General features: G+C 29.9%; 1 protein-coding gene and 1 pseudogene across 1 annotated transcript; both read right to left on the bottom strand.

Annotated features, from left to right (window-relative positions):
* Nucleotides 1-3,027: 3,027 nt before the first annotated feature.
* On the bottom strand, nucleotides 3,028-4,153 carry LOC148227805 (activity-regulated cytoskeleton associated protein 2-like). The gene has a single exon (XM_088202415.1). The coding sequence runs from the start codon at nucleotides 4,135-4,137 to the stop codon at nucleotides 3,412-3,414; it is 726 nt and encodes a 241-aa protein (XP_088058541.1). The 5' UTR covers nucleotides 4,138-4,153; the 3' UTR covers nucleotides 3,028-3,411.
* A 5,019-nt stretch (nucleotides 4,154-9,172) lies between these two features.
* LOC148227804 (uncharacterized) lies at nucleotides 9,173-9,711 on the bottom strand (annotated as a pseudogene).
* Between the last annotated feature and the right edge of the window lie 6,897 nt (nucleotides 9,712-16,608).

The raw sequence follows: 16,608 nt of genomic DNA, 5'->3' as shown, positions 1-16,608 counted from the left end.
AAAAAGTCCATGATTATTTTTGATCAGGTTTAAAATCATTAATTACTATCACTTTAGGCAGTACCAACTTTTTAAAAACAAGCGAAAATTTTTTCCATTAAGTGTAGTCTGTAAACTTCATCTAGGTAAAACGATAAGGTTTTGAATGTTGCTTTTTGTCTCGTTTGTAAGAACAGTTGTTCAAAACAAGTAGCTAGTAAAAACTTACAGATAATATATTTACATATATAAAAATATATATGTGAAGGCGGTTTTTCAGAAAGAGTAGATTTTGAAACGATTTTTTTTTTATAATATTTGCAACAATTTTTATTGAAAATACTTTTGAATTACGCTTCTTATTTGATATATGCAAAATTTTGAAATATCAATTACATTTTCCTCGGGGTCCTAGAGTGCAACTGCGCATATTCAGAACTGATGAACGTAATACACATTCATATACTGTGATTGTTTTTTGAGAAGGATCATAAAGAGTAAAGGTTAAATCGGGCATGGAATTTGAGACAGCATTACATAGATATTCATTACATTTATATTTTAAAATTAAGAAAAAAAAAATAATAACCCTATGATTTAATTCAATTTAATTTGATGTTTAAGTATAACCCTTTTCAGATATTGCAAAAGTTTCAAAGATAACTTTGTTGATTTTCCTGTTATTTTAATTAAAAAATACTTTGCTCTTTACTGACAACAAATCAAGGATATAATAATAATATTTATAGAGTAAAAAGAAGAAAATAATAATAATATTTCTAGAGTAGCTAAAAAATATGTTTATTAACTTTATTTTACAATTTTAATGTTTTTGTATTTTAGGAGTTAATTTTGAAGACATTTTAATAATTATTATCCCCTAAAAATATAAATTAAAAAATCCTTCTCATCCTCCTGCTTTTCTGAAATACCTGTTAGTCAATCAAAAACTTTGAGAGGTAACATTTTTATTCTTTAAGGTCTTTCTCATAAAGGTATATGTGCATTTGCACCGCGTCTTACCGCAGCGGACAAAGCCTCGGCAAAAACTATGTGGTAAGTGTGCCAAGGGGTCAATAACACACCAGGACCAAGGCTCTACTAGCAAAGGTCATCGTACACTTGAACTTGACGAGCGCCAGCCGACTGACGACTACTCGCTCCTTCGCTCACCTACTTACATAACAAACTGATACCCCACTTTACGACGTCGTAAAAGCGGGGTAGAGATTGAAAAATCGCTCTCGCGACAACGTACCAATCTATATGGGTGCAGGTGATTATCAGGGATGGGCGATTGTAAAAAAAAAACAATCCATCACAAAAAAAATATTTTTAAAAAAAAAATTAAAAACATTAGCTCGTCGATTAGTGAAAAGTGAGTGATACTATGCCGAATATTGTATAGTGATCCTTTAAGGATGCTCTCGGATGAAAAACTGTTGCTCATCTTCCCTATTTTTTCGATACACCATCACATAATTTAGATGGTAAAAATTTAATAGTTTTAATGAAGCTAAAATATTTTTTTCTGGATATTTTAACTCACATCCAATGAGATTAAGAACTTACTTGATCGATGGAAGAAGGTTGTATTGTATTTGTCGATGGAGATTATTTTAAAGAATAATATTGTAAGATAATTTTTTTATTATAAAAAACGTTCTTTACTCTGGGTAAGCCTAATATAATATATTTTCCATGGGGAGGGACAAAATTTCATTAAAGAACATGCTTTTCTGCCCGAGTTCAAGGGAGAGACAAATGCCCTTCCTGCCCCCCCCCTAAATGACGTCTCTGTTTTAAATTTACGAAAAAAGCAAGAATTTTTATAAAATTATTTCTTCGAATGAATTTTTAATTTTGCCCAATAGGAGGGCGCAAAAAACAAATATCTCTTCTCAGAAGTCAAAAATCCACGTCAAAAGCAATAAAATCGTGTCAGTTCCGTTGATATTTGCGTTAACACATTCAGTTTGAGAGCGTTCTATTTCATCATTATTCATCATTTAGAAAAAGATGGAAAGTTTAGGTTTACGCACACGATACGGATATACGTTCGATATACTTATCATTACCTCGGTTTATTTTTTTTTATAAAGGTGTTCAAAAAATAAACTGGAGTAATGATAAGTATATCAAACGTATATTGTGTGCTTTCGAGCTGTAGGGGCGTAAATCCAAACTTAAGATCTCTTTCTAAATTATGAATAATGATGAAATGGATAGCTCCCGAACTGACTGTATTAACGCAAATATGACTATACAAATTCACACTTCTTTAAATTGTCTCTATTTCTAGTATTAAATATATGTTCATCTTTATTTATTATTAAATACTTATTAAAATACTCTGGCATGCATCTTCAATATTTTTTAAAGATCCAATTTTTAAATCATATTTATTTAAAACTACTCTCATTACCCTATTTTATAATTTTTGTAATATCGTCTTATCTAATTTATTAAGCATATATAATATTATTGCAGAATAAGTAAAGTGGGGCAATATAATATTATTGTAGATTATTTTTTTTTGAGTTTATACTTAACATATATATTATTATAGATAATATACTTATTTTTTTTAAATGATATTAAATATTTTGAACTATTTTTATATTAGAATTATCTATAAATATTTTTATTTTATTATTTTATTTTCATTTAGTTAAACTACAATATTTGTTAACTATATTTCTATTATACTTAATTTTTTATTTAATGCAAACAGATGTATTTTACATTTTTAATGAACTAGAGCTGTTGTGTTAAATTAAATATTATACTCAATTTTTAAATTTAAATTTTAAATTTAACTTGTCCTTTATCCTTTATTAATTTTAGAATATATAAGATTAGCATTAACATTATTTAAAAAAAAAAACATATTGCCGGTAAAATCAATTATGGAGTAAAATGAAGGTTAAATCAACTGTTGCGTTAGATTACTTTTATAGTTAATTATTTGAGCTATCTTAGAAACCATATTTAATTTTACTGCTTATTTAAAAAAAAAGTAAAAGTGTTTATGTAATAGAAAAAATATTTGCCAAAAATTATTTTATTACAATAATAAATTCAATACAGATCAAACTAAAATACAAGACAATTACAGCAAATTTTAATTATTAAAAAATGATAATCTAATTCAATTTAATGATTAAAATATTAAAAAAATAAAAATATAAAAGTCCATTTAATATTTGTGCATACCTGAAAAAAATTAACACTAAAAATATGTATGTCACGAAACAGTTATTTTCGCATACGTCTTTCCATTATTATTTGAACTTTTTTTCTTAAAAAGCGTGACGTAACAGACCTCATTTCTTTTTGTCGACGCTGAGCATACATATATTTTCCTCTTGTGCGAAAAAAGACAAATAAAAGAAATGACACTGCATGAAGATCGTTTAGCATAGCATTAGCCTAAATGTTTTTTTCTACCGCCGGCTCGGTTTTTTTCCCTTGTTTTGTCTTCTTCCGCTTGATTCCTATGATTTCTTCGATCTTGATCCTCAAGGATTCGATGTCGGTGCAGGGAGATGTAAACTTAACTCCTTTGTCCAACTGTCCAGCTCGATACACCAAATCTGCGAACGAATTGATGCTCTCTCTGGGTATAGCTTCTCTGTTTTGCGGATGGAGAGTGGAATAGATCATGTCTAGTTGAGTGGCCTCGGGAAGATTAGGCTTGGGCAACTCGGATAGTTGAGCCATCTTCTTTGCAACGAACTCCACATTGTATTGGGGGTTGTCCTGCTTATCGAGAAATATCTTATTGTAGATCTCGAGACAATTCTTCTCAGGCTTGAACCTCTGGCTCAGAGTCTCCGCCACCAGCTTCCATGACTCTATGGCTTGATTGCTCTGCCACCATTCCGCCGCCTCGCCTTCCAGCACTGTTTCCAAGCGAGACAGCAGCTTCTTGTCTTGGAGGTTGATCACGGTCTTGGCCATGGTAATGGCCGCTATGAAATAGTTGAGTTTGCCCCATTCGGTGGTGCCGTCAAACTTGATCACTCTGTCAGACCACTCGATGGTCTTGTCCACGAACTGTTCGGTGAGCTTAAAAAGGCTCACCATCTGCTCGTAGCTAAGAGAGTACTCCACCTCCATTTTTTGTGTCATTTTGGAAGAGTGTGCCAAAACCATCGAGGCGAAGGCGAGACGTGTTGTGCGAATTGTAACATTCGCGATAAACTAACGTCAAACAATAATGCATTGTATTAATTACGTATTATCGTATACAATGCGTTATCGCGTAAAAATTGCACCGATACACACAGTTGGTCTTCAATATATATGTTTATTTATTTTATATTCAGGTTGAAAAAATATTAATTGCTTCCACGAATTAATTATTTAATAAAATTACCATAGAAACATACGTGTAATCAAAATTTAGTATATTTAATTTTAAAAATCTCTTAAGAGAACATAATAATTATTAACACGTCGAAAGGTTTGCCAATTAAAGCAATTAAGAAAGTTCCTCACTTTAAAATTTTAAATAAGATATACTCATCTACAACTTTTATGACAAGTATATCAACCATCCTCTATAGCTACATAGCTACATGTTATCCATTGCGTGTGCCACTGCCGTTACTTGTACTAGAGCCCTACGAGTCCAACCCATATGGGCGGGCACCCAGCTTCTGACGGCAAGGTGAGCAGGATCCCACCCCCCGTAGTACTAAATAATTTATTGAAGTTGCATTAGTATTTCTCCCTAGCGTTTGGTCCAACTCTTTAGTGCTCTCGTTGGCTGACCTGAATTGCGTATCATCCAAGATCCTAGAGGGGTGTATATGCCTCGGCCCTCGAACACCCTAAGAGGCTGAGCCCTTTGGCCCTGCTTACGTTACTCTGCTATGCTTTGTTCGTCATAAGTAGTGCCTCGCTCTGCTACCTCGGACGTCGGCCCAAGAGATCACTCCCCTCAAGGGTTTGGGGCTTAACCTCAAGAGGGGCACCCCGCTTTCCCACTCTATTAAAGTCGACCACACTCCAGCGTGTGGTCGACTGGCGCCCCGCCCCATAAATAAGGTAACTCGATATCGCATAAAACACTTTTGAGTGGTATCGCCGTACATGTGCGGCAGTCTTTCACTGTTTTGAGGTATCCCAAATAGTTATATAATTACATATATAACTGAATAAATAATAAATAAAACATATAATATTTTTTTAATTTGATTTATTGTAAATTATTTTTATAGAAAATAATACCAAAAAAATGAAGGAGTACAAAATAAATAAAACTAACAAAAAATATTGAGAGCCTCTGAACTGATATAAAAAAAATCTACAAGTGAAGGCTACTCGAAAGGCTGCTGTATCAGTATGGAAACAACAGCATTTCGAGTTGCGGGCCTTAAATAAGGCGGTGACTTCAATGGGGAAGTCCGGCCTAGGAGGAGAGCTAAAGGAATGGCGGCCCGCTACAATGCTGGCTCGTTATGAAGTCGTTTAAAATTTTGCATAGCCTTCTTTTACAATCCTGTTGAAAATCGGATATGGCAAAATGCTTTTGCTAGAAATCGATAAAAATAAAATAATTATTTATTGTTTATTTTAATGTAAATATTAGATAATATTTTAAGATTCTTATATAAGAATAGTTATTAAATTTCTTTTTAATTATAGTACAAAGCTTCTTATTTCTACAAAAAAATGATTTTCACTACATTCCAGTAAAGTTTAAGTCATATACAACGCATTTTAATAATTCAAATTGCACTTAATAATAATTGTATAGCTAAAATAAACTACTTTTATTCTAAATAAATATTAACAAAAATTATATTAGAAATTAAGTACAACGAAAAAACTACTTTTTTACATGAATAAATTTTCAACAGAAAATGTGAACATTTTTTCATTTGCCTTCTACTTGTCAGACTTTCATAGAGTGATTTTACAAACTAGCACAGCAGCGGGGCTCCGCCCTTAGCTGTTCGACCCGCATCTTAATAGCCTAATAATTTTTATTTTTTTTATTTTTTTTAAAAGCTTTTTGTGATTTTTAATACTATTATTCTTATTTTATATTTTTAAGCATAGTACTTGTACTTAATTTTACTGTATGTATTTCCCTGTAATTTTTATCTCGTAATAACCCTTTATATAAAAAAAATCAATGGTTTTTTTTCCATTTTTTAATATTTAATAACACCTAAAATTTAATATGAGCTAACAACAGATGTTTCTATTTTACTTCTTGCACCAGTTGCTTTACCATCAATTTTTTGTTTTAGTAAACTCATACGATACAAGAAAATGTTTGTGTTTTAATTTTCCGTAATAAATTATATTATTAATTTATTATTTTTTTATTAATTTCACTTCGCTATTGTTTTTTTTTCGTTATTTAATCTTATGTTTTGTATTACTATTAGTGTTATTTTATATTTTTAATTTTCGCTTGTAAACTAGAAAATGGTTACAGACTAGCAAATTGTAATGTATGTATTTTCTGTATTTTTGATCTTCTGTTTATATAAATATAAATATAAAAGTTATAGATTTTGCCTTAAAGTAATATATAAAAAATAAAATTGTCTATATATTTTATTTGTTTAATTATATTATTGTACTATTTTTTATTGAATTAAAAAACACGGTTTTTACGGTCCGTTCTGTATAAACAAATAATGCTTATCTCTTTTGTAGTTTGATTCACGGTGCTTACCTTGAAATAGCATTTTTTTAACAATCAATATTATAAAGAAGTGAGATTCAAAACAAAGTGTATAAACATCTTTAGATTATTAGACTGCAAAAATGCAATAAATCAGTAACTATATGTTTTTTTTTGATAACAAAGATATTCAATTATTAGTTTGATATATATTAAATGTATGATATATTTCATTTATAAAAAAATATTTATTTATATTTAATATATATAAAAACATCCTGTACATCGGTTTACATTTATTGTGATTTAATAGAACATGTTGGTAGATAATATAAAATGATAATAATTACACAACATCGATCGATTATTTATTGTTGATATTTCGTTTTAAATACGAGGATATATGCATTAATAAAACATAAATATTATATAACGTTATTATGTATATTATGTATATAAATCGGTTTTTGGAAGTTCGTTTTCCAAGAGACGCCCGGTAGTTTGTTTGACGAAATAATAAAATTGGACATGATAAAATCGTGAGTGGTTATTTAAGGATTCGAAATGCTTGGCAGGGTCGAGGTCCGTGGGAAGGGTCCGAGACGTTAAAAATGAGCGCTAATAAAATGCATCATTCATTACCGTGACCCACTTCGCGCTATCTTCCGCATGCTCCGACTCCACGTTCAGGGTTATCAGTATAAATTATACGATTAATATAAAATACTATATATGTAAACAATCAAATTAATGTTAATACTAAATCGTACTCGAATATATAATTAAACATAATATCTTTATATGTATAGGTATGTTTCTTTATCATTTTTTCTATTAGTTGAAACAGCTATTGAAAAAGATAGCTGCATTATATTAACCCGGAAATATGAAGAATTTCTAGATTTTTTTATTTATTAAAAAGCTTGGACGTATCTGTCATAAATAAAGAAATTTTCAATATGAACACATTCCGTATATATCAATGTTGGTTTTTACACCGGAGACGCATTGTCTATTGCGTCATTTGTTGCACAAAAGGGTAGTTTTTCTTGTCATTACGAACATTTAACGAGAGTGTTAATGTGGGTCTGCTACGTTATGCAATAGTGTTATTTAATAATATCCTCTTATTAGTCCAAAAAGTTGCTATTTTCATTTCTTACTGGACGGGCACCTCAAGTCCACATACATTTTTTCAACTTGCTGATTTCTAGGTGGAGTGGTTTTTATCTGATTAATAATTTAATTCTTATATCAAAGCAAGAATAAGACTGATTTCAGTAGTTGAGAAAATCGGAAAAAAATATTTTTTTTTTCATTCAAATAATTTTGATATATATTGAAAGCTTCCAAGAAAACATTTATATTTTCAAACATCTGGCACAGACCCACCCTTCTTTATGCAGCGGTATGCAAAGGTTGTAAAACATTAAATATATATATTTTTTGAACAAAATAAGCTCTATGAAAATTCTGGATTCGGCATTTATTTCGTGAAATAATTATTAAGAAGAAGCTCTATTTATACCTGAAAGACTAAAATTTAATTTTTTGCTTACCTTGTTTACCAATATCGATTTTTTACTCAAATTAAATTGTAGCTGATTTAGCATTATAATTTTTTTAAATATTTTCACCACGAAAGTTAATGATCAATTGGTTAGATAGCTCAAAAATAATATGGACTTACCTCTGAAAAACCCAACCAAGGATTACGGATCTTATTTTTTCTGAAAAATAAATATATATCTGTACAAATAAAATTAATTTAATTTTTTTGTATATTAGTAAGTAGCCCTAGTTCGCCTTTATTTGTTCGTCTCGTTTTTTTTATTTATATTAAATTAATTTTTAATTTCACAATTTCGCCGACAGCCCTGAGGCTCAAGCTCGTATTTTTATGCAAAGAGGTAGGACAGCTTTTGGGACCTCATTCTCATTATGCAAAGACCTGTCGTGTATCTCCCACCGGCTCGGTCACTTTTGGAACTTGAATACAGCAAATCACACCGCAAAGGGTCACTATGATCATGTGTTAACACAATATGTGTTATATCTTTCTTAGCTCAACCTTAATTTTATATTGTATAATAATTATAAAACCATTTATATATCTACAACATCATTCATTCATTACATTCATAATGTCTGATTGTCTTACCCATTTGGTAAATATTTAACCCGTTGTAGTGCATTGGTATTGTATAGTATTTAAAACATAAATTATTAAGCATAGAGTAAAATTTACTATTGGTCATAAATCATGGTTAGGGGGCATGCGATTAGGGGGGGGGGGATAAAAACTATATTTTTAAATTTATTTTCTTTATTTTATAAACATATTATGTATTTGTTTTTTGAAAATGAATTTATTCGGCGCTTCTTCTTACAAAAGTCAGCAATAACCGCATCATATAATATATTGTCTTTCTTTAATTTGTCTACAAGTTTTTTTTCGATTGATATTTATGCAAGACCTGACAAATTTTTTTTAATAATGTGTCTGATTCGCTTAGAAAATACAATAATTCAACATAGCTGCCTTCATTTACATAGAAAATAAAGTTCTTGCTTAGATAAAAAGCAAATCACTTCAATTAATTTATCTGTTCGCAGTAACTTCCTTATTATATAATTCAATATTTGCCTTAAATTGAGCACTGAAAAAATCTTCGATACGATTTTCTTTGCCAAATCTTTTTAACTGTATAGAATCGCATATGTGAGGTTGAGAGCATTCGTGCCTTTTAGGAGCTAGACTTAAATTGCTTAAATATCGAAATTTATTCCAGAAATTCAGCTTTTGAGAAAATAATAAACATAGCCAACAAAATAATTTTGCTTGATGAGCACATCCACAAATCCATTTAATTTTTTCATATACTATATCTCTTGAATGTTTTAGTTTTAGATTGGATGTTCAAATGGGATGTGGGTTTTGGACTATTAATAATAATTTCCTTTTCATAAAACGGAAGTCCACTAAAACTTCTTTTCAGTAAAGATTCAATTAGGCAATTGCAATTATTTTCCAGATTAGCATCATGGTTGAAACCACATTCATTGCTTTGCTGTTTGTTCATATTATGTGTTATGACAAATAACTAATATTTTTATGTCGTAAATAATGAATCAAATATTTCATTTGAGTACACAAAAAATAAATAAAAAAGAATAATTCAGACAGTCAATATTAAATTGAAAAGATTGCCGAGGACATATACAGATTCAAAATGATGGCGAGCGATCGTAAATAGGGTGACGTGTATAGGCTAAAGTTATAGTGCGCATGCGCGACAAATTCCACTCGCGATGAGCATGCGCACGCGTATCGACTACGCCCGCCCGCTCTTCAGTCGGCATATGCCGTTCTATCGAAGGGGCTGTGTGGCCGATTTTCTAAGCGTTTGCGTTTCATAATTACATAAATTAAAAAAATGATAAAAATATTTGTGCGGTAGATGCAGCGCATGTATGGACCGCACGCCACTGACATACAAATAGGGAAAAATATTATGTGTATATTATTTATTGGGTTTTCTAACCCAGATAAAATTGTTAAAGCAGTAGTCAGACCATAAATAGCTAAGGTACTTCATTAGGTGATATTTTATGCACCAATTTTCCGGCTTGTATGTATATACACATTTACCGTAACACATAGCAGCAGCCACGCGATCTGTGATAGTCCAAACAAGAGCGACATGACCGTTGGCCAGCCCACTAGATGTTTTGTCTAGTCGCATTTTCCGGGCGCCGGTATAGTGTCGTGCAATGCTGCAATCATCCAAATATGCAGAGACAGCATTGCGAAAGCCATAAACGCAGTTAAATCGGTGGTTATATAATTGCAGAGTACCGGTTCACGGCATTGAACCGATAGTTATTGTAATGGAGCCGGTATTCGCGGGTCGCAGAAATTGGGTCGACCGCTATGTCGGCGTGGCGAACCGCTGCTGCCCACCGATTCCGGGATGGACTGTACTGTATATATTATGCGTGTATAAAAAAAAAGAGTACTGTGTGCTTATCAATGTGGATATAAGACCCACGCAATCCTCGCATCACTGAGGACAAGGGAAGCCCGGCCCGGCTGGTTTTTTGGCGATTTTCCTTGAAGAATCGAGGTCGATGCGTCGGGTGATGCAAGAGGGTTACGTTACGGACTCGTTTTTGGTTAAAAAGTGGCAATCGATACGTCAAGGTATCGAGAAAGCTACGAAATAACTTAAAATCTGATAGATGGCATTGTATTCTACCTTTTAATCAATAAATTATATTTAAAACAGCAAGAAAAAAATATTATTAAACGGCACGCATTGATTTTCCACAAACACTGGAAAAAATCATAGCAAGAATATATTTATAAAAAAAGTAAAAACCGACAGCAAATAATGAATCTGAACTAAACAACCGTTGTTTGAGATGTACATATATACTGATGTATTTCAGGTATAAATTCCTTAAGCCATTTTTTTATACATACCGCGGTCCTCGACTTTCGCAAATAATTGGTTCCTGAAAATGTGTGCGAATGTTGAATGTTCGAAAGTAGAAGGAAGTAAAAAAATTGAAATTGTATGTATTTTAAAATATTTATTTATCAAGTAAATATTATATAAGATGTTAAAGAGGCGTTTAAGAGACATGTTAAAGTGGGGTTTGCGGGTGTGTATGCTTTGAAAAGTTATCAAGAGTTAACTGTTTTCCACTATTCTTTTTCTTTTCTTCATATAGTATTTTATAACATGCTATGTCTTTATTGATCGCCCTACGCACTCCATTGGGATCACAATCTTCCATAATATTTAAAAATTTGTCAAGATGCGTGAAAGCTTCATTCATATTTTTCATTGTTAAAGAGTTTTCCAAAATAAACTTGTCTCATTTACATTAAATATTTGGCTAGAAGAATATTCTCCATCTTCAATAATTTTAAATAATTAGGAAATAAATTCTTTTGCAGCATCTTTATCCGCATTAGCCGATTCTCCAGTAAATTTAATATTATGAAAAGAATACCTTATTTTAAAATTATAAAACCAACCGTTACTTGCTTGAAAAATCGTGTTAAAATCTTTTTTTTAATCTATTCTTCCAATCTTTGTGCAAATTAAGAGCTTTTGCTTGAATAATTTAAATACTTACAGGGACATCTTTTTGATGTTGGTCATCGATCCATGATGACAAAGATTTTTCCATTTCATCCATGTTTTTTTGGAAATATATCTTTAAAGATTGTGGAAATATATTTTTAATTTTCACAATTTTGAACGTATTCCTTAATTATATTTTTATTTTGCAAAATTGAACATATCATAGATCTGTTTGTATCATACGAACGTCCGATTGTAGCAAAAGATTCACCGCTATCACTACGTCTAATAATTTCCACCTTTGTCTCGAATCGTGTGAAGTTTATGAGTTCTTGATTTCTTCTTGTTCGTATCAACACTGAAGTTTTTCCGTTTCTCACTTATGTCTATATTTTTTTTTTAAATATTTAAAAAAAATGTTTTTTTTTAAATGTACGAAAGTCGAGGGCTTCCTGTATTATACAATAAATAAAAGGAGCGGAACATTGCCTTCAAAAGCATACACTCTATAATAGCTTAAATATTAAAAAGTCATCAATAATCAAAAAATATTAATTGTTTTAATTTGATTTTTTTATTTCTATATTATTTTGAGAGTCTGTGTATTAATTAACATTAGCAATAAAAAACATAATTTTTTTATAAATCACACATTCGGGCTATGTTTTAATGTGCCATACAGTGCCATACAGTTTTTTAGGAACTTATATTAAGGCATTAAATGAGTGTTGCTTTCAATATTTTTTTATTTTATCTGAACATAAATAGTATGTTTTAAAAAAATACATACTTATTTTTAGGAACATAGCATTAGGTGTGTGTTGCTTCCAAAACAAATATTTTAGCTAAACATTAAATCATTATATTGCTTCCATTTTAATTTTAATTTACCATGAATATCAAAAAATAGGTTTTCTTTAAAGTATATTTCTGGAATTAGAGATTTTTTATTTAATATTTATCTATTGTAGAAAAACACACTATAACTTTACTTTTAGCAAAAAAAATATGCGAAATAAAATTATAAAATAAACCATTAGAAAACTGAATAATAAAAATTGTTTGGGATGAGAAATTAAGATAGTAATTCAATGTCTTTACAAGTTGTTTAGATATAGCAATGTATATACTTTAAATTAAATAAATATATATTTTTAATATGCAATTTATTTATTTTTAAATTTACTAGCAACAACAAATAATATAATTGGTTTTTATAATACAATTATCAAATAAACATAAACCTATTAAATCCAATTTTAATATTTGGATATAAAATCTAAACACGTTTTCGTTGTAAAATTCTTACAACTTTACCGTTGACACACATACTACTATGTATTAATGTAGAATGTGGGTAGTTTATAATATATGCATATAAAATATTAATAGCAAGTTAATTATAATAAAAACATGTTTATCTTACAATAATTAACATACGAAACACGCGACGAATTCGGTTTTCTTTCACCGCCTGTGACTCATTGAAATATGCTTTGATTAAACATCGATTAACCCATTTCTTATGTTTTACATTGCAAATAGATACATACAACATATGTGGCCACATTTCACAACTACACAAATGTTTGTCGAATACATTCTTCGATCATGTCGCACGTTGATTGTAAAAGAATCGATGGAATTCGAACGCCCTGCGAGACCTTCGATTTATACGATTAAATTGAATTTACCAGAAAAAATGTTTCATACCTCTGAATTTGCATTGTTATTTTTCATGTGTCGTCGAATAATGTATTGTAGAAGCAACTTAAATCCATTTGAAATACCTTAACCGTTACCTTTGCCACAGTTTCACGCATACAATCCGCAGTTAAAATATCAGTTATCTGCATATTTAATTCGGTCAGGGGTCTAAACGTATGTAACCAAATTATTTATATTTATTATGAACAAGGCAGTACAAAATTTATTTGTAGATAAAAGCCACTCTTTCCAATAAAACGATTTTTAATTATATGTTCCCATAAAATATAATTCATCAATACTAAAAATATACTACAGCTTATCAGAATATTTAACTAATTATTCAGCATACTATCCTTTAAATACCCTTTAGTTAGCACAAAAAAAAAAAAAAAATTGTAATATATATTTATAGTATTCTATGTTATTAAAAATTACAATGCTCTTTAATATTTGCTATTTGATGCCAAGTATAAATGTTAAGATTAGTTTAAAGGTATAGCATATTAATTTTAATGTATTATTTATGATGACTTTATAGTAGTGTTACTCCATCCCTAGCAAGCTTTTAATAAAATGGGTCTAATTACTGCAATTGTTAATATTTTATGTTTTGTAATTAGCGCACTGTTTATATTTTATATTAGTGAAGGCAATATCTTTAAAGCGAAGTTCCAAAACATGTTTTATTTAAAAAATTAGCTTGTAAAAAAAGCTTATCATGCTTACTATAGAAAAGCAGATTCAAATTGTAGTTTTCCTCTTCTCGAAATATATATTTTTCAAAAGCTTTCTCTAATTAATTTGCAATTAGCTTTTAAAAAAATCTTGGAGATAAAATGAAAAATTAAAAAACGTTTAAAAATATAAATATAAATTTAAATAAATGTTTTTTCGTTTAACATTTTTTTGATCACTTTTGTGTGTTTTTGAAGACACGATAACTTTCGTAGCTTTATTGTTACCGTCAAAAAAAGAATTTTAAAAATAGATTTTTTAATAATTGTAAAAATATGTAAATTTGTTAAAAAATCTTAGAGAAAAAAGTAAAAGGATAAACAAATTTTTGTTGCGTAGGATAAATCGAAATTTGAAGACACGATAAGATGTAGTTGTAATCACATCGCAAGATCTCATGTCACGCAAAGAGTGATCTGAGATTTTGTCGATATAAAAAAATAAAAAAAAGCATTTTTTTTTGAAAAAAAATATTGTAAAATTTGATAAAATTTAAATTTATCTGAAATGTTTTTAAGTTTTACGCTGCTAGATTAAATAAAATACTAAATTTATTAAATCGCTTAAAAGCAAAAACTTTTAACAGTAATATGACCTATATTTGTAAAATTAAAAAAATGTGTATGATATTAAATTAGGATCGCACGCCACGCAAAGAGTGATCTATTTTTTTAATAAAATTTAAAACGTTATTTTTGTAAAAATGATATAAAGAGCAAATATTTTGTTAAATAAAATAGTAACTATTTGTAAATGCTTCTGCAAACAATTACTATTCTTGAAATTGAAAAAATAAATAAATGTAATTGTATCGCCCGAGCTTTAGAGTGCCCTATAGAGTCGCGATCGCGTCCGTTATTCTTGTCAGTTGCGACCAGGATGTCAGTGATTGAGAATGCTTCTCTTGTATGAGCTATTCAGTTTCACTACGAGCATGCCAAACACAATGATGTTTTCGGTTATAGCTATGAGGAGCTGAAAAAAATTTTAGGATGGTGCTCAAATGTTTTTTTTTAATGTATATTTTTATAATTATTATTTGCATTAGGGAAACATATCAAATCTTTATGGTCAGATTTGTAATAAAAAATAAAATAATAAAAATATGTTTATTCCTTCAAAGTATTAAATTGATTTTTAACGCGAGAGGATTAAATTTTTTAATAAAATGTGCAGCTTAAATGGCTGTAAAAAGTGATAAAACGATATCTTAACTGAACGATAATTTTTTGCAACAAAATAAAGAAGAAAGGTCCGAATCGTAAACAAGCATTAAAAAATCATTAAGTAATAAATTCAAATTTTATAAAGGCATTTGTTTATTTTTTTAATTAAATAAATATTAAATTCTAGGGTTTTTTTTATTTTTCAAGTTTTTAATAATATAGCTAACTTTTCATAATGAATCGTTATCTACCGCGGATGTTTTTATTTTGCTCATGTCTTTAGTTTGTATATGTGTATAATTTTAAATGAACTCATACGATGTAAGAAAAGCGTTTGCTAGCATTTCTGTCTTCTCATGATTTGTATTTATATTTTGTAAGAAACGAGATAAAATTACGTTGTAAAATCCCTAGAATTTTAACCTTACACCATCTTCACTTAGCGGTAAGCCCGCCCTTTTCGGTGGATATAAATTATCCCGAAAACAACATGTCATCCACCGTTTGCCGACCGCTGGCACCACGCGGTGACCGTCGACGGTCAGCTGTGACCGGTTGTCCCGCAATCACGTTTCGCCATGTGCGTGACGGTCATCCGCTGCCAAAATTTTCACCGACTAGGAATTGCCAAAAGTACTGTTGGCAGAAGGTACTAGCTGAAAGAATTGCCATTCACGGATTGTCTTCCTCCGGTTGCCGGAATAGCTAATAAATAATTCGCACGCTTCGATGTAACGTTCTTTTTCTTTCACTGGCACGCGTACTTCTACTTACGGTACTTTTTTCGACACTTTATCATCATCATTATTACCATTGTGTTCCATTTTTTTATAGCTACGCACAACCGACATAGTAACACAAACTACATCATAACGAGATCTCTGTTCAACCATAATAAGATTATACGGCCGGTACGCCTAATAAATACCATTGACTGGTTAATTTCATGGTTTTAATATATAGTACATATATATGTATGATTCTGAAAGATATTTTATATTTACATTATTTTTATAAAATATTTATTTTGCAAAGAAACAATTTATTTGGAAACATAGCAAATTGTAACAATGTCTTGCCTAACATTTAACTCTTTCACCACGGCTGATATTTTTGAGCGCCATTTCAAAATTTGTTAATATATGAGGGGTACCTATTCAATCCACATTTTTTTAAATATTATGGTTCAATAAATTCAAGTGATTTACAGCCTTAAATTATACTAAATAATCATATTATTAAGCTCTAAGTTTTATGACATCTTTAAATGCCT

This window comes from Plectrocnemia conspersa, unplaced genomic scaffold (assembly GCF_051122295.1).
Source record: "Plectrocnemia conspersa isolate PC_06_02 unplaced genomic scaffold, ASM5112229v1 ptg000013l, whole genome shotgun sequence".
Taxonomy (NCBI): domain Eukaryota; kingdom Metazoa; phylum Arthropoda; class Insecta; order Trichoptera; family Polycentropodidae; genus Plectrocnemia; species Plectrocnemia conspersa.
This window is presented reverse-complemented; position numbering and strand designations above follow the sequence as displayed.

Excerpts from the sequence above, each read along its gene's own strand:
- LOC148227805 (XM_088202415.1), bottom strand. The coding sequence starts at position 4,137 with ATGGTTTTGGCACACTCTTCCAAAATGACACAAAAAATGGAGGTGGAG.